The sequence below is a fragment of the Taurulus bubalis genome (genome assembly GCF_910589615.1).
Source record: "Taurulus bubalis genome assembly, chromosome: 8".
NCBI classification, from domain to species: Eukaryota; Metazoa; Chordata; class Actinopteri; order Perciformes; family Cottidae; genus Taurulus; species Taurulus bubalis.
Genome location: NC_136596.1, coordinates 22598494 through 22618316, shown reverse-complemented (window position 1 = coordinate 22618316; position 19823 = coordinate 22598494). Strand labels below are relative to the sequence as shown.

The 19823-nt window shown below is 41.2% G+C and overlaps 1 protein-coding gene across 1 annotated transcript in view; it reads right to left on the bottom strand.

Moving 5' to 3' along the window:
* The window catches only part of srrm4 (serine/arginine repetitive matrix 4), a gene marked incomplete at both ends in the record, with an annotated part of 57636 nt that extends 56935 nt beyond the window's left edge, over positions 1 to 701 (bottom strand). Inside the window, one exon of the mRNA XM_079221860.1 lies at positions 496 to 701. Within this exon, the coding sequence (XP_079077986.1) occupies positions 496 to 701 (206 nt within the window). The remainder of the gene's footprint in view (positions 1 to 495) is intronic.
* Between the last annotated feature and the right edge of the window lie 19122 nt (positions 702 to 19823).

Genomic DNA, 19823 nt, shown 5'->3' with positions numbered 1-19823 from the left:
GTGTATGTCACACGTGTCCCGATGCATACGAAGGCGAGGAGAGGGGCTTGTTGATGAATCAACAGAAAGGACATATTTGGAGATATCTGAGCATTGATCTACAGGTCAAAATATGATACGATGTCAATGTGAAAGCTAAAGGGTGCTATATGCCACCTAGACATAAAAAATGATTATTTTAAATCTGAACAACAAGATGTCCTTTGACTTATAAATTCCCAAAAGCATGGATTTTCGGGCTAGGCTGACTTTGCGATACTTCAAGGCGACCTGCTGTAGTTGACACGGCATTGTATTTGCTTCTCGCATCAGTACATCTGGAGAATTGCAGACAGGCAAACGTCAGTGTCCTTCTTGACAGCGACTCCGCAACCACTTGCAGATGTTGCGTACAGACAGTGTAGCGAAGCCCGGCAATCTTTGACAACTCTTTGAAACAGCTGGAGGGCAATCCCATTTCAAACAAGCACAAGATGTGTTTGCTCTTTGACTCACCTGGTCACCCTCCTGCGGGCGGTGATGCTGGCCACGATGACGCTCTCCGGTCTCGGGGAGGCCACAGCCTTGAAAGTCCCCTTCCAAAACTTCTCAAAGAGCTGCTTCTCCACCAGCAGCTGGAAGCCAACGGTGGTGCCGCCCGGCGATCCCAGGGCCACAGGGGGGCCACAGGGGCCCGGCTGGAGAGAGCACGGGGGCTGCATCTGTGGTTCTTGGTCTCCAAACCCGAAAAAAAAAAAAAAACAGAGTCTACCCACTCATGGAAAACAAACTCTCGCGCCGGTTGTCGCTCAGGAGCTGTCCAAGTACTGAATCAAAACCGGGCAAAGCGCAGCAACTGTTCCCCGCCGTCCTCTGCTCTCACGGCAGCGGGTCAACGTGTCTGCGCGTCTGTCCGCTCTCCAGTGGGAGCGTGGGGAGAGGGACAAAAGCTGACCCTCTCCAACTGGAGGCTGGGTATTGTTCTCCCAGATGGGAGGCGGGGGGGAAAGGACGGGTGGGGGAGATTGAGTTTCTTTCTCTCCGCCTCTCCTCCACGGTCACATCTGCTGCTCTTTGGGACGGGGGTCGGGAGTCGGAGCGCCTCCCTTTTCTTCGCTCCCGGTCGGCAGCCTCACACAGAAATAGGCACCGCTCGCAAGAGACGGAGCGCTGTTTCAGTCCGGAGGAGTGAGAGAGGCAAAGTGTGTTTTCTGTTCTTTTCTTGAGCGCAACGTTTTGGGCGTATAGAGGAGAGTCTCACTCCCGCTGAGCGCTGAGCAGGTGTCTAGGCGAGTGTCGCGGCGTGTCTGAGGGCAGGCGTGAACCAGCCAGGGTAGTGTGTGTGTGTGTGTGTGTGTGTGTGTGTAAATCTAGTGAGGAGCTCAGCTGAGAGCGGCTTGTTTTGTGTCTCTCAGCTTGTGACGTCAAAATTGGGGGCTGGACGCTGGGGAGAGGGACACCTCCTGTCATCCTCTCTCTCTCTCTCTCTCTCTCTCTCTCACACACACACACACACACACACTCACACTTTAATCACTCTACTCTACCCTTGATTAGGGTCACTTCTCATCCTGACGTTTTCCCGGCACCAGTTTCTTTCTCTTGCTTTATCCGCTTCTTCTTTTCTTTGTGTCTTTATTTCCCATTACCTCCCTCCATTCCCTCCTCACTCGTTCCCGATCAGTCCTTCTGTCCTTCATTTCTTTTGTCTTTGTGCCTCCAATAATTCGTTCCATTCGATATTTCGGTAGCACTTTATAATAAGTATACACTATTTAGCATTAGCATGACTAAACACTGAATTCATCATTTATAAGGCATTATTCCAACACTCATTAGTAACTCATTAGTATGCAATTCATAAACACAGTTAAACAATTTTCATTCTTGATTAATAAACGTGGGTTTTCATACTTTATAAATGATGGATTCCCCATTTGTAAATGAAGTATTAAGGACTTACAGATGATTAATAATATCATTTTTAAAGTGTTAGTAAATGATTTAAAAAAAGCTGCAATTCATGATTAATTCAGGTAGTTACTCCTCGTTAGTGAAGTATTATTTAAGTATGTTCTGTGACCTCATCTAAAGTGAAGACTATTTATGTCTTACAAAGCATTTATAAGCAGTGGCTCAAAGCTAAAAGAAGTCTCAGTTATCTTCTCAACAGAAAAGGGAAATAGACACAACACAAAGTGATAAAGAACATTGATATGATGGTGATGTAGGACGATGCCCGTCAGTGGCACGAGTGTTCCATAGTTTGTTGGCACATAGCTACACATTATTGATTATGCTAGCTGTGGCTAGGTCTTAGAGTTACTAATGAGTGTTCATGTTGGAATAATGCTTTATAATGACCATGATGAATTCAGTGTTCATTCATGTATTACTAATGCTAAATACTGTGTACTTATTATAAAGTGCTACCAATATTTCTTTCAGTAGCATCGATTAGTTGATCAACATAAAATACATCTGCAACTATTTTATCCTTTTTTAAACTGAAGGTTCAAATATTTTCCATTTTCCAGCTTTTCCAATGTGACAATTTGCTGCTTCCTCGTTTTTTTGTAGTTATTTAAAAGCAAAACAAAATATATTTGAATATCCCTGTTAGTCAGACCAAATAAGACATTTGTAGATGTTGCCTTTGGCTCGTGAAAACTTTGTTGTGTATTTATTTATCAGTTTTTACTATTTTCAAAAATGTAAGGACCAAACAATAAATCCTTCTGAAAACAAACAATGCTTACCTGAATGAAGTTTCAAGGGATTATTAGATTTTTGTCCATTTGGATTTTGTCCAAACATTACATCTTGCTGTGAACCTTTGTGTAATGTTGCTGTTCATTGCTGATGGTTATAAAATATTAAACCAACTGCCACCACCACGACTAACTATTGCTGCCTTGGACGGTTACAACATTATCCTCATCATGCAGCTGAGAGTGATGACATCACGTCTTCACCTGCAGCTGCAAACATATTGAAGACTGACTGATGACTTTAAAAAGAGTTCATCAAATAATAAAAAAGGTTGTTACGAAACTACAAATCATAGTCCTGAAAACGAGGCGGATCAACGAAGTCTTGTACAAAATTATACATTTTAATAAATGGACGATACGATATTGTAAGCTATCCAATGAGTAAGTGATTATTGATATGTCTACTCTCCATATAGTCTGCAGTATGCTGTGTCTTTTCTTGTCCTCTACCTCACACTCTCACACACACACACACACACACACACACACACACACACACACACACACACACACACACACACACACACACACACACACACACACACACACACTCCATCAGTGTATTGGACAAAAGGCTGAGTGAATCAGCATAACAAAAGGGCCGGCTCAGTGAGGACCAGCCAGAGCATGCGGCTGACACAAACCTCCCCCTGGGGGTTTCAGCTTTTCCCTGCCGTCGGATACCTCCTCCTCTCCTCTCCTCTCCAGTCTGCTTCTACACGACACATAACACGGAGCAACAGCTCAACAACCTTCCCCCCCAAAACCCCTCCCTCCCTCTCCTCTCCTCTTCGTCGCAGTGTCTCTAATGCTGCGAATCATCTGCTTCCATTGCTGCAACACGTGGGACTCTGCCTTGAAATCTTGGGAGGGATTATTGACGACTACAGGGAGGCCACCCTGTTCAGGCTCCAACAAAGCAGCCTGTGTCATACTTTAAAGGACAAACACTATTTATAGACGTTTGGAGACAGCAAAAACATTATTGGACAGCTTTAATGTAGAACAAGTTCACCTTTGTTACGGTAACATGCGTTCTGCCTTAGCAGGGTCGGTACATTCTCTGTAATATCAAAAATACTTTGCCTCCACTAAAATAATGTTACACCACTATGTGGTGGTATTACATCACTATCAGCATTTTGCTTTCTTTTTTTTTTACATTTTATAAACTGAATGATTACATGGTTTAGTGAAAAATAATCAAAAGATGAATCCTTAATGAAAATAATCATGCCGCCCTACTATATATCACAGAGTGCTGAAAATAATGTATTACATATTGTATTTTTGTGTATACAGTGGTGGAGGTCATTTTTAGGTACTTGTACTTTACTTTGAGTATTTCCATTCTATGCTACTTTGTACTTGTTATTCACTACAATATTGTACTCTTTACTCTAAGATATGAAATATACAAAATGTGTTACTCATTACTTTGCAGATATCAATAATACTGATTGATAATGTATTCTTGTGGATGACAGTAAGAATTAGTTTAAAATGAGTACTATTACTTTTTGTACTTTAAGTATACGTATTTTGATGCTAATACTTTGGGACTTTTATTTGTATTTCTACGCTCTGTTATGGATTCTTCTACATCAGTAAACAATTGTAATACTTCTTCCACTGCTGTGGGTATATAACGATAAATCATTCTGAAAAGAAATAATGCTTGCCTGAATTAAGTTTCAAGGATTGTTTTAGGTGTTGCTCAATAAATTATGTGATTTCTGTCCAAACAGTACATTTGTGTAATGTGTGAAGTTGCTGTTCATTACTGATGTTTATGTTTTATCGAGCGACTGCCACCACCACGACTTAACTGTATTTATTCAAGTTTATCGCTGAAACAAAATTTTACAAGATGACATTTGAACATATCGTCATAACATGGTGATTTACAACCCAATATGAACTGTGCTATGGAGGGAGACTCCAGAAGAGCTGGTCACTGAGATCACTCTGAGCAAGATTACATCGGAATGAATGACATCCAATGTACAAAAGGCCTCACGTTACGTGTCTGATTGAGCTATTTCTTCCAAATGTTGCTATACTGTTAGCTCCGTTATTTGGCAAAGCAGGACTTTGCTGCCAACAGCTCATGTTAACTAGCCCTCCTCCTGCCGGTTTCAACACATTTGTTGTTCACAATTTGGCATTGACAACTAGAAGGCATTAATGGTAATCATATGCAAGATCACATTTATCATCGCCCGACCGGACAAAGTGTTCATTAATGTTGAGCCATGAAACTACAATTTTTTTTCTTTTTTTAAAGAAATGACATTTGTGCTGAATGTTGATAGGAAACACATATGCTCTGGATGATTTAGATCAGGCATTTCTAAATATGGGGATCAATGCACTGCATTGTTTCTAAACAAGATAATATTTCCTGGCTGTGTGTGTGTGTGTGTGTGTCTGTGTGTGTGTGTGTGTGTGCGTGCGTGTAAACAAAATGTCGTAAACAAAAGTGCACACACACTGTAACGACAACATTGACATGTGAACTACTATCCCCTGATGAGGATATGTAGGCGTGAGCTGGAATTAATATCTCTCTCCGCTAATAGGTATGCATAAAGACATAGCACCGTACCTCGTCTGGATTAATAATGCATATATTAGCTGAGAACATGAAACCTTGATGTATAACAATGGCAGCCACATAATGATAAGTGGCTGCTTCATCAGTGTGCTTTGCATAAAGATGGAGCAGAGGCACTCTCAAATCAAACCAGAGGGCAGAGACGAGCGGGTCCTGCACAACACCGAATATGTTTCATTTCTGGTGGGGAATATCAAACAGGCGTTTCTGCAGTGAGATGAAGTCCAGGTTATATTGGAGGGCTGTGCCGAGGGCAGCGGGGTGGTCTTCTTCCTGCTGAGTGTTTTCATGAAGTGCTTTTGCTGGCAGAGGTTTTATATGGAAAGTTGAGCTGAAGGACACAAAGCTGTTGCGGAAAAAGTCGTGTACCTGTGGAGGGACAATCATTTCATGTTTTAGCCTTGGTGTTTTCACAGAGAGAATTGCACCCAGTGAAAGTAACATGTTTTGAAATGTAACGGGGCATCCCAACAACACAGTCGGACTGTGAATTAATACTATTCTTCTTAATTGGTACTAAAATATACTATGTATGTAATGTCACATGAATATCTAATAATAAAGCAAGGACTTGATTCTCGAGAATTGCTCATATCTACTTCACACTCTGTGAATGTTTTGCTGGGGACCCCATGGAGTGCTTTGTCGAATTTGGACACGCGTGTTGCTAATGCGCTCTGTGTATCTGGGTCTCTGCAGACTTGAGCATGTCATCGTTGCCTGACAACCTGTCCTATGCCTAACCTTAACAATTTCAGGTATTTTCCCAACTCTAGACATTCAAGGTCAATGCCCAACCTTAGTCATTGGAGGTCAATGCCTAACCTTAGCCATTGGCGGTCAATGCTCAACCTTAGCCATTGGAGGTCAATGCTCAACCGTAGCCATTGGAGGTCAATGCTCAACCTTAGCCATTGGAGGTCAATGCTCCACCTCAGCCATTGGAGGTCAATGCTCAACCTTAGCCATTGGAGGTCAATGCACAACCTTAGCCATTGGAGGTCAATGCACAACCTTAGCAATTGGCGGTCAATGCTCAACCTTAGCCATTGGCGGTCAATGCCTAACCTTAGCCATTGGAGGTCAATGCTCAACCTTAGCCATTGGAGGTCAATGCCTAACCTTAGCCATTGAAGGTCAATGCTCAACCTTAGCCATTGGAGGTCAATGCTCAACCTTAGCCATTGGAGGTCAATGCACAACCTTTGCCATTGGAGGTCAATGCACAACCTTAGCAATTGGCGGTCAATGCTCAACCTTAGCCATTGGCGGTCAATGCCTAACCTTAGCCATTGGAGGTCAATGCTCAACCTTAGCCATTGGAGGTCAATGCCTAACCTTAGCCATTGAAGGTCAATGCTCAACCTTAGCCATTGGAGGTCAATGCTCAACCTTAGCCATTGGAGGTCAATGCACAACCTTAGCCATTGGAGGTCAATGCACAACCTTAGCAATTGGCGGTCAATGCTCAACCTTAGCCATTGGCGGTCAATGCCTAACCTTAGCCATTGGAGGTCAATGCTCAACCTTAGCCATTGGAGGTCAATGCCTAACCTTAGCCATTGAAGGTCAATGCCCAACCATTGTCATTGACGGTCAATGCTCAATCTTAGTCATTCAAGGTCATTGCCTAACCATAACCATTCAAATCTATTGCCTAATCTTTGACATTCAAGGTTAATGCATAATCTTAAACATTTAAGTTCAGAGCCTCATCTTTATTATACAAGGTCAACGCTTAAATAACTATCTCACAAATATTTTGCAACTTGCGGGGTACCATCTAGACACGACGATCAGTTACTGACAGTTTGGATTGTGAGCCAAGATTGCTATGTAACGTAAGCCTGTGATAGTTGCAGTAGAAGCATGCGGATAGAGAAACACTGATCTTAGACCTGCTATTTTCCTTTAGTGCATTCATGTTTTAATCAACACGAAAGGCTTTTCAACCGTTATCTCTTGTCCGACCGAGTCGCCGGACTTGCAGTAGTCTTCTGTAAATGTCTTGGTTATATGATACACAGCTACGCATGAAGTGCATCTTTTCAAAGTAAATCACAAATGTGTTGATACATTTTTTTTTTAAGATGCAGAGGGAACTTGAAATGTTATTGGCGGGGCTCAATGGCTTTGCACTGTCAAATCTCATGCTGACAGTAATTGCAGTTGTTAGCGCAGATGGATTCATCTATAAAGATTTTTGTTTTTAGGTTGCAAATATATTCAACAAGAAAGGAAAAAGACATATTGTTCAGGGGCAAAATGTTCCTTTCTTTTTATCAATCAGAGTTCAAGTCTATACGTTTCTTTTTGTGCAACTTCTGCCACTGGTGCACCATTTGAAATATTATTTTTGTTATTGTGAAACTTGCACACAAAAACAAATCTGTATTGCTAAGCCTCACCCTTCCTTCAAACCCTGCATATTATTTTCTTTTCATAGCATTGTTCATTTCTTTTTCATTTTTCAGCATGCACAACTCCGCATAACTTCAAGAGAAATCAACCGCTGGTATTATCAAAAGATCAGCTTTCACCACAGCATTCAGGGCAGCCTGGCTTATTTTATTTTTTTAATAAATAATAAGACAGTAATAATGTTTCTTCGCTCTAATTTTTGCCATGGCGTTACAGTATGTTCATTTATAAGTTGTGATTGTAGTCGTGTACAAACAAAAACAAAAGAAATGTGAAACTAAGAGAAATGCGCAGTCATTTTTGACAATTTAAGATTTTGTGTTGTTGTCAAAATGATTTATCAAATGCCTCTGTGCCTTCTTTTTTTCCAGCTGAACATCTTTCCAATTCGGGGTGCTGCCTTAGGAATATAAATACAAACACATCTCTACTTAAGCTGCACTTTGCATTACTTTAGTCTCATTATTCTCTAAGGCAAGAAGATGTAGTAGATGTCAAAGACGGGGAGTATTTGATAAAGTTGAAGCAAGTTGCAGAATTTTAAAAAGGCTCTTGCTTGCACCAAATAGATAAATGAACTCCGGATCAAAGGTCGAGATGGAGAAAGATAGAAATGTAAAGAAATGATAGATTCAGTGTATTCAATCCATTTTGGTGATTGCAACTGCAATTGCAAGTATTTTGTACGTGGCTTAAAAGTAATATGCAATTACAATGCATTTATATGCTAATTTAACTCAGATGGTCTCTGACTCAAAAAAATGTGATAACAAGATCACAGATGTTTACAGACTCTACAATGTCACAAACCTTTGACCAAACAAAAATGTAGTATTCTGAGTGACTGTGAATTGGTACGTAGGATTAACACAAAATACTCCACAGGCCACAACTGATCAACAATGGAACATCTATTCTTTTATTTAAAAAAACCTGTTTTAATTCATTTCTAGTCCTGTTAATGTGCTATGGTTTGCATTGAATGGCAAAGGTGGTGCATTGACCTTGAATGGAACAAAAAGTTGATCTTTGACCCATTTCTCTTAGCAGTTACTCAGCTTCATACAAAATAAGACAACTTTTTCTCAGTGTTGGAAGAAGTTCTCAGATCTTTTACGTGAAATTTGCAAAACCATAGTAACCATGAGTAATAAAGTCAATGTCATGCATATAAAAATTGAAGTACTGGTATAAGAATATACTGAAAGTACCAAAAGTTAGTAAAGTGTTCTCATGATGAAGAATATCTCATTGCAGAATAATGCATATTATCGGATTATTATAATTGATGCATTAATGTGTTCATCGGGTTTGGTGGTATAAACATATTACGGTGAAATCCTCTCAAAAATAAAGACGCTCCTTTTTCTATGAAACTGATGAAGGGTTATTATTGCCAGTGGGCCTGCGTCGACTACCTGCTGAGCCTCAGCAAGGGGTAATTAAAAAGTTTTTCCCTCAAAATAAAATACTTTAAAGAAGCAGCAAACTCCTCGAAGACATAACTTGCGTATTGGTTGTATGCATGTTGTTAGCGAGCGTGCGGTCGAGGGAGTGTGTGGGATGATGATTAGCAGTAACATTACAGCTGTGAATGTATCAGTTCAGTATGTGACTAGTTAGGCTATAAAACATACATACAGACATACATACAGTACAGTAATATTTAGTATTTATCAAATAAATGTAACCGAGCAAAAACATTTGCCTCGTAGTAGAGTACAAGTATAAAGTAGCAGAAAATTAAAAGTATACCTCAAAATAGTACTTCAGTAAAGTACTTAACCACCGCTGCTTGTGCTTGATTGTTAACAGCATGGTTAACAGCTAGTGTTGGCTATCGGGAGCTGAACATATTCCCTATAGGTGGAAATGGAGATGATTAGTCCCATAACTACTGGTTTACATCACTAATAATGTAACGATGGACTCATGGACACATTCATAGAGGAGGGCCATCACCTCCAGGCATCACTGACACACAGGCATGAAATTGGGTCAGGGGTGAAAAAGGTGAGAAGGATATTACCCCTATAGGGGGTCCGGGGGCATGCTCCCCCGTAAGAAAAATGTAAATGTTCCATATTTTAAAGCATCAATCTGATGCATTTTTAGATGCTTTTTTTGCCAACCTGGGGAGAGCTGGAGGAACTTAACTTCAGCCATGAGTCAAAAATTATTATGGCCTCCTTACTAAGTATTATGCAAGCCATTTCATGCCAGCCTGTCACTGGGTCTAACATTTACAGTCAGACCTACAAACTCATGAAGGGTGAAAAAGGTGACACCAGCGGGGCCGGGGCGGGGGGGGCAGTGACGGGCGAGTCAGTGCCGAACAGCGTCACTCGTCGAGAAGCTGACAAACTATGATCATTATGGGTTTTAATTCTTCTTTTGTCAATACCCAAGTGTACATATATATATACACACACACACACACACACACACACACACACACACACACTACCGGTCACCCAGACAAATGTTCAGTTTCTTCGCAATTTCTCGCATGGAATAGTCTTCATTTCTAAGAACAAGAATAGACTGGTGAGTTTCACATGAAAGTTCTCTTTTTCTGGCCATTTTGAGAGTATAATGAACCCACACATGTGATGCTATGCATAGGAAGGACAGTTGTAAAGCTTCTCTCACCAGCATAACTGTTTTAAGCTGTGCTAACATAATTGCAAAAGGGTTTTCTATGCGATGAGCAAACACAATGTACCATTAGAACACTGGAGTGATAGTTACTGGAAATGGGCCTCTATACACCTATGTAGATATTTCATTAAAAACCAGACATTTCCACCTGTAATAGTCATTTACCACATTAACAATGTAGAGTGTATTTCTGATTAATTTAATGTTATCTTCATTGAAAAAAACAGTGCTTTTCTCTAAAAAATAAGGACATTTCTAAGTGACCTCAAACTTTTGAACGGTAGTGTGTGTGTGTATATATATTTTGTAGACTTAATACTTAAAATATGCAATACTGCTGTACTGTACTGAATATTGTTTTGCTACTACTACATTTCACTTCATAATATTACACTTATATGCCATAATATGTATAATGTACCAGCCTTTTTATTTGACCATATCATGTCATACTGTTATACCACTTTACTTTGAGGAGACTGTCACTGTTAGTCTACAACACTGAATAATGTTTCCACCAGTAAACCTGAACATGCACACCTCTCTCTGTGTGACATCATTATAACTGCATAACTATATAGATTATAATTAACTAGAGGAAACACTTTTTCCTACACGTAGATCTTAAACCCTTAAATATAAAAAAGAGCCCGGCCACCCTACGGTGGAAACTCATTTAGTTTTTTTTATTAAAATAAAAGTTGGATAACATCTCCATTGTCCTCTCCTTATATGTAGTGAGGTGTCGGTAGGTAGAACTGCAGAGCCGCTGACTCGCCGCTCTCCTGTCTGACGTCACACGCTGCCACGGACTCTCCGCTGCCAGTAATCTCACTCGCTGTCTCTCCAACAACGTTAGCTTATGTGTTAGCAAGCGGACCAGCTTGCCATTAAACAACTGGTGGGAGGGAATTTAAGCCGCTGTAGACATCTTAATGCCGTGTTCACACCGGACGCGGCGCGAATTTGCGGCACGACCAGATTACATGTAAAGTCAATCCACAGACGCGCTGCGACGCGAATTGGCGATTTATTCGCGCCGCGGTGAGATAAACGCGTTTGAGGCGGCGCGAACAGAACGTTTGACCTGGGGCGAACAAAGCGAATTCGCGTGAGTTGAATTCTCCCAACTCTGGCGGAGAAATCGCGTGACGCAAAGTTGCGGCAGCCAATCAGCGTTGAGAAGCTCCGCCCGTCACCACCGCCATCTCCCCGTTTCTGAATCAAACTGCTGCTGCCCCGCCTGAACCAGCGCTGGTAGCGGCTTCATTGAGACGCTGTTGTGGGACTACAAATAATATTATGAACCCAGACACCATGGAGTTTGATGTTCCGACATATGTGGAGTTTACACAAAAAGTATAAAGCAGAACTGGTGGTTATTTCCATGGTGGATGGCATAATCGGTATCGTTTTACGGAGATACGCGAGACGCAGTTCCTGGAGGAGTCGGTGAAATTCACCGAGCTGTGTGCGGCTACGGATGATGTTATGAACCCAAATACGAGGGCGTTTCATGTTCCGACATGTTTGGGACTTCCACAACAAGTATAAAGCAGAACTAGTGGTTATTTATTCCATGGTCGATAGCGGAAATGAAAGCTTCGTCGCTTGTCTCTCACAGAGGCAAGCAACAGAGCTAAGCCATGCCCCCTTCGCGCCGCGATTTTTCGCGTTTGGTGTGAACACCCTCGTTTCACTCACGCGAGTAAACTCCCGGTGTGAACACGGCATAACGCTGATTGGCCAAGACTCGACACGTCAAAGATCTTCTATTGCTAAGATGATCGCGACCTCAGTTTTTTCCCGTGTCCCACTCCAATCTCAGAAACGGCGGACGGTTGACCCTCCCCCTCTCCCAAAAACTAAAACTCTTCGGATCTACACGATCCACGTAGGTCACCTATTTTGGTTTCAAAACGGCGAGGGATTTTCGTGTCTGGACACAGCTCAGAAACATTTGAAAGGACAGAAGTAAATCTCCTTCTAGTTCAACTTTGAGGCTCCTCTTTAAATTATAAACTACAAATTACTTTTCTAAAGTAGGACAAACGCATTACAGAATAAATCCCAGAATGCACTGCTACTGTGTTGTAGGGCTGCTGCCAACTAAGACACAGGCTTTTCGTTGGGTTTAAATGTTTACTCTGAATCCCCTCATTAACATGTAAACCCCAAATTCTAGGTGCTTTGGCTCAGGCTGCTGTAACGCTGATAAGATATTTCATTTTCAGGCGACTGAAATTTTGGAATAGGTCTGACGCTATTGTGTGACATGGCGCTGGGGGGGCCAAGGTGCGAGGAGGAAGTCCGATAAAAGTAGAATTAACAAAGGAGGGGCGCTACTAACGCTGCTGACACAATGAACGCAGCAGCTCGGGGAGTTAACGCCGGTGGTATGTTTGTTAAACTGAGCCTCGCACCGCAGCATCCGAATACAGGCAAATAACAGCACTGCAATCACAGTGGCTGATTCAGTTTTACAGTCAAATCAGAGCAAACGGACTGGAAACTTAATGGGATACGTTGCTCTTCATACTGAATCTTTTCTATTAGAATATCAGACTGAATATAAATGGATTCTCATCCCGCGTCTATCTCCCCATCAGCGCTGTCACAGACAGAGGGGTAAAAGTGTCTCGGCTTTAGAGACATTGGATAAGTCAATCTGGCAGTGTAATTACCCACCATGCCGTAGCTCAGAGCTCCTCTTCTTCCCTCTAGATGCATGAAGAGAAAAAAATAAAGATAATCCCTCAAACCCAACCTAACTCTACATCGCGGTCACCATAGAAACCTGGAGCTTAATACATTTTAAGGTGAATAATCTGTACTTCAACCAATGAGCAAATAACAGAGAAAAAAGTTAAAAGGTGCTCTTTGTTTCTGATGGGAGACACAAATATCAGAAAAACTACTATATATTTAAGCACAGATGCAACACCAGAGCAACGTTTTGCAAAATAACAGTTCAATAAAACACCTCAGGAAAAAGTCCTTTTTGCATTGACAGTAACCTGCATCCTCGTCCTGTGTCTGACATTTGCACACGTTATCAGGAATCGATACATGTTAATGCCCCGATAAGGAAAGATTGCTGACCAGGTAAACAAATTGAACGACTCGCCGCAGCTATTAAAATTGCATGACTGGTATTTTCCTCAGAGCCGTTGGCAGCGAGCAAAAGCAATGACCTTCACATACCGTGTAGCTAATGATCACCGGCTGTAAAGACATGTCGTTTTGTCAAAAAGCAATAATTTAACAAACTTGGTTAATTTTGTGGAAGCTGGTAAGAGCGCTCAAAATGAAGGAAGTCCCTGTTTCCGAGGGACACTAAACATAATATCCGGGACACAAAAGTACAGTGTGTGACAGTTAAAAACAAAACAATATTCATGTTATTTCAAATGTAAGAGATATGTTGTACATTTCTATTGCTGTATACCAGTGTTCATCAGTCACAGGTTTTCATTTTTGCTCTGCAGTGTGCAGTGATGCATTTATTCATCAAAAAGGTAGAAAAAAGCAAGAAAATCAAGATTTCCTTTTTTAAATTTAAATATAAGTACAGGGAACCAGTAGCAGAATTGCCAGGGTGGACCAGAGTGATGAGAGTTAAATTGCATAGTTTATAACAAATAGCGTATACTACATCTATATTTATTGTGTAGGGTAAGAAAAATAACTTGGAGTGTAGGACAGTTGCAGGACAGTGAGGAAAGAATGTAATTTTGAGCGAGAAAACTGAGCTAGAAAACTTTGATAAGAGCAAATAACTGCAGTCATGGCTGAAAATATTAACCACATAGTGTAATTTAGTTTCATCTCACTCCCAAGTTTGTTGTCGACAGACACAACCTCTCACATCCCACCTCCTAGAGTCAGCAATGGTTTCTTATATTTTAGCTGCTAAATTTAAAACAAGACTGTAAAATTTGACTGATTTCAAAGATCAGCGAACATGCATGTGGTTAACTTTTCATATTGTCATTTTTATAAATCAACGTCATGTTAAATAAACAGGTTAAATAAATACATCTTGATAACCCTGGTTATCTATATCACAAAGATCATATAAACTACTGTACAACAATACCCAAGTAGCAAACCATATTGATACTGGATATTTGAAACCATTTCAATACTAATTTTCCACAGTATTATTACACTGGTACAAGCTGCCACAGCGAGTTGACTCACAAAGTGCCTCAATGTTTGAGGTATCGAAATTCGGTATCATCTGGTAAAACTTCCTCAAGTTTAAAGTAAAAAGTCTCTTCAGCATAGTTACACAAAGATGATTGTGCGTGAAGTGCAGTCAGTCTTTTAAAAATGTATTTATTCACAACATCTGACGTTTCTCCCACAGCATGCAGCAAAAAAGCAATCTGTGTTTGCCAAACGAATGCCTTTGTTCTCATTCTTTAGATGAACACGGGTGCACTGGTTAGAACTGAAATAATTTAGCTATCTGCCAAAATTAAAAAAACACGAGTGTGCACTTAATTGATGACATATCAAAACATTTCTGGGCTGTAATTGTAACGTTTTAATTAGTTTCTCTTCTCTCTGGCATTCGTAGTTACCATTTATTTAAAACCATTACAGCATCAATAGCTACAGCATTTTCATTCATTCTTTTCTGCTTTTGAAAAGGTAATAGTGATGTTTAGAAAATGTATACCCCAACATTACTTACACTAAGAAATACACCCATTCGGTAATTCCCTTGGGAAAAGTCTGCATCTGATGTTGACTACAGAAAGGCTTCACAAAGGGCTCAACATGTCTGCGAGAGAGCCCGCAAATATTCGACGATTTGATAGGTACCTTTTAGGCCAGTGATTTTCAACAACTGTCAGGTGTGCCGTGGGAAAATGTCCCAAAAAATATAATTTAGTTGCCGCAAACAATTTTCCATTGTTGAGCATCTGAGCCTGCAATATAGTGGCTGGCCTAGTAATTAAATACTCTTCCATGCCAGTAGGTAGCGCAATACTTACCTAACGTATATGCTGTATGATACAATGTAACATTAATAATAATTACCTATCATATATGCTGTATCATGCTACAATGTGACATTTTGTAGGTTTTTTGGTTGTTGGTGATTTTTTTTTGGTAGAAAATGTGCCGAGGGTCAAAAAAGGTTGAAAAACACCCTAAAATGATTTATTTTGTGACTCAGAATAGTGCAAGCAGGCCAGGCAGGTGAGGAAGAGGTCAGGGAGGATTTGGGTGAAGGAGAGACCCAGCAGCACGGGGCGAGGGCGAGAGGACACTCCCATCTTGCCAAATGAAATCACGAGTTTCCGTCGGGGGATATACAAAACAGCCGGGTTGGGAGGAAAAGTCTTTGTAGCAGATCTGCCTTTTCCCCCGGGCCCGGGGACACAGAATAACGCTCATCTGTGGTGATTGGGTGCCGGGCCGTGTAGCGTTACGCAGAGGCCCTAAAGATAAGCTGAGGGTCACCTCGTGAGCTGTCATCTGAGAGGACAGCGCTCATGTTGTGAGGCTCATCCAGAATTTCCAGACCTCTGGCATAAAGAGAGATAATTATTTGCGTCTCTGTTTGGTAAAAATATATTTTTTTTTTTTTAAGTTTCAACAGCTGCTTTTTAATGCGCCTATAATTATTTTCAGAAGTTAAATCTCAAATACATCAAGTTTGCTGCAGTCTTGAATTATTTTTCCTGTAGATTGCAGTTAATTCATCTTAAATACAAAAGGATACTTGTGTGTTATGGATAAGAATACATGATCAAATGCCAAATTAATCATGTAGTAGATAACTTTGTTTGTGGTTTATTTTCCTTTATATACACAAGCTAATCAGCATGGGCCCAAAAAGTGCTCTGAGAAAATGTCCCTCTTCACAGAAGCACATTAGCACCTCATGGCTGCATCTTTTATCTATAAATACAGTTGGCAATTATGAAAAGGTTGTAGGTGATGCCACGTGTCGGATGTTCATTTGCATAGTGAGACTTTCTGCGGCCCCGAGAGGACCCACGATGACACTGGCCAAGACTCGAACACTCAGGGTCAGTTTTTTCACTACATATTTAAAGGAAAGTTGGTGGCTTCGAATATAAGTAGTTTTCTTTGCACACCAAAAAATTACAAAATCAGACACTGGAGGAATTATTTAATTACTTAATATTGTATTAGTATTTCTAAGACATTTAACGTGTTAATATCAATACTCCAACCCAAATCATGCATTGAATTCTGTAAAGAAAAACATCTATACAGCTGTCAAAATACAATATTTCCAAGTAACTTTCTATAGCGTCCATAAGTTTAACACGCCCCTCTCCCTGTTAGCTTGCTATCTTGCCCAGGTCACATACCTTCTCCAAGACAACTAAAAGAACTATGGCGGACAGTCATGTCCACTGCTTAACTGGCCCAGCAGATGGATTCTCGTGATGACATGAGAACACGTAAGAACTGAGGGAATCACCTGTCGCAGGAAAATCCATCTTGTCTGCCTTCAGGCAATGTGTTTGTGTCAGGTAAGCCAGAGCATGGACCAATCAGCGTCCTGCGAGGAGCAGCTGGCAGCTAGGGGGCGTGGCTTAGGTCCATGTGACATTTCTGATCAGTGCATTATTGATGCAAAAGATGTTTCTGCTCTTCTCCTGTCTGGCAAGTGCTCGATTGACGGATGGTTCATCAAATCACCTTCAAGTTTTCTAAAAGTGCCTGCCCTTTTGCAATGACAGCTTCACCGATGGTGGAATAATGGATGTGACAAACCCTCTGGCGGGTCAGGTTAGTCCACTGCCGTCTGACATTTACTGTCCAGAGCATCTTCATAATGTGCAGCGGTATAATCAAATATGCTGGTGGTGCCACAAACCTTAAACTGCCCGAATAAGAAGGTGACGTGTGCACTGATGGTAAAGTTACGGAGAGGAGCTGTCAACGCAAGGCTACTACGCCAACGTTTTCTTTCCCAATATGAAGGCGTTTTTAACTCACGATTAGAACTAACGTGTTAGAAAAAACTATTTCTGCGTTCTATTGTGCATTTGGTGATTTTTCTGTTACGAGTTCATTATAAATCCTATATTTCAAATCAGTGAGCCACCTCTTTTTCCATGGATCTGATATCTCCATATGCTAGCTCACCAAAACTTTGCACTCTGTTGTCATCTTTTGAGACGTGTAAACGCACACAGCTCGGTGAATTTCACCAACTCGTCCAGGAACTGCGTCTGGATGACTGCTTCAGGCTAAACGTTAGCCAGTTTGATGACCTGTTGGCTCGGATCGGAGCCAGGATCTCTCGGTTGGACACCAACTACAGGCGTCCAATCTCGGCTGCTCTGTCTCCGGTGAGTGGCAGTTTCATAAAATATATTCATGCTTTGTCTGGTCCGTCCACAAGACGTCAAGCAAGCCACTTTTACATTTTGTGATTTCTTAATGAAGTTTGGATCGATCCATCAATCTGGTCTCCAACTATACTCATACGCATCTACATACTATATAACGTATTATGTAAACTCACCAGCATTTATGTTTATTATTCATGATAGCATCTGTGAACCCATATCAATAAAAAAAAACTACTACTATTGGCACCTGTAGTATCATTAATAACATTAAAACAGTATCATTAATAACATTATAACAGTATCATTAATAACATTAAATGTAATGTTTTCTGTGCTGCAGATATCTTGCTACTGGGGACTCATTTAGGACCATTGCCAACAGCTTCCGTGTTGTGGTCTTCACGGTCTCTAGTATTGTTGCCACAGCTATTTGGGACTGCCTTGTGGATGAGTTCATGGCTGTGCCCACCACAGAGGACTGGAGGTCAATCGCTGTGGGGTTTGAGGAGCGATGAAATTTTACTCTCTGCTGTGGAGCATTGGATGGTAAACATGTGGTCCTCAGAGCCCCTGCCAATTCAGGATCCCAGTTATACAATTACAAGGGAACCTTCTCAATGGTCCTCCTGGCAGTCGTTGATGCACAATATTGTGTGAAGGCTACATGTGTCCTGCATAACTTTCTGCGGAGGACAGCACGAACTGCAGTGAACATGCCGGTTGGAGAGGTGGAGCCACTGCCAGATCTCAGAAGAATTGCTGCCAATAACTCAACGAGAGAAGCCATCAGGGTGAGGGAGGCCTTCACATCCTTCTTCTCTGCTGAAGGAACTGTCCCGTGGCAAGACACCGTGTAACACCGTGCCCAAGCACACCCAAAACGGCTCATTTAAGAGCCAAGTCTAGAAATAAAGGGGTCGAGGAACGACAGGACCGCAGAGTACTTCCACTTTTTGGTGGCAGGATGGCAGTGACGAGTGGAACATCTCACCGCTGACTGGCTGACACAACTTTGCGTCACGCGATTTCTCAGCCTGAGTTGGGTTAATTCAACTCGCGCGAATTCGAGGCGCGTCCTTCGCTCTGTTCGCGCCGCCCGGCGGAGAAAAAATGCTTTTTCGCTGTGCGTTGACTTTGCATGCAATCTGGTAGCCTGTCAAATTCGCGCCGTGTCCGGTGTGAACGCAGCATTAGACCACTCCTTAAACCTCAGCACCCTTCATCAGGAGCTCTTCCTCACTCTCCAAGTCCTCGTACTCCCATGAATCGATACCAAAGCCACTGATGTGGCATAGCAAAAAAAAACTGTCCTTGTTTATAACACAATTCAACCATAAATATTAACGTAAACATAAATATAACTCGAGAGGACTCGAAAGTGACTCGAGAGAGCTCCCCAAGTTTTGAAAATATCATGTTGTATATCCCTAGCTTGATGCCACACAGGAATGGCGCACATTTCTGGAAAGCTTATGACCAATGGCGCCAAAACTACTTTCAGACAAAGCCTTAGCAAGATATCAACCACAATGCATTTTTTTCCAGCCAAATAACTTTAAATAAATATGACTTTAAATAAATATGACTACCTATGGATGAAACCATATTCCACACAGCCTTGTTTGCTATGTATTGGTGCATCTGCTTGAGCAGAGCCCCTCTGTTGTGGAACCAGAGGCGTCAAAGGTCCTGGAAGAAAGTTAGGGCACTTTTGATTTCAGCGGACCTAAACTTACGGTTCACGGAATTTGCACTGAATTAATTACAAAAAATATTTAACTTCACTTAATCAAAGTCAAACTTTGGAGAGATACTGTTAACACATTGTGCTATTTTATATTAGAAAAAAAGCGATGATATACATAATTAAAAAGAGGAAATACATTCTGGAAGTTTTTTTTTCTTCTTTTTCTTTCTTATGTTCTATCATTTACCAATAAACCAGTAACACATATACTGCTATATGAACCTTTTAACTGGTCACAAGTGTTTTCTGTATATTATACCTTTTGAAATTAT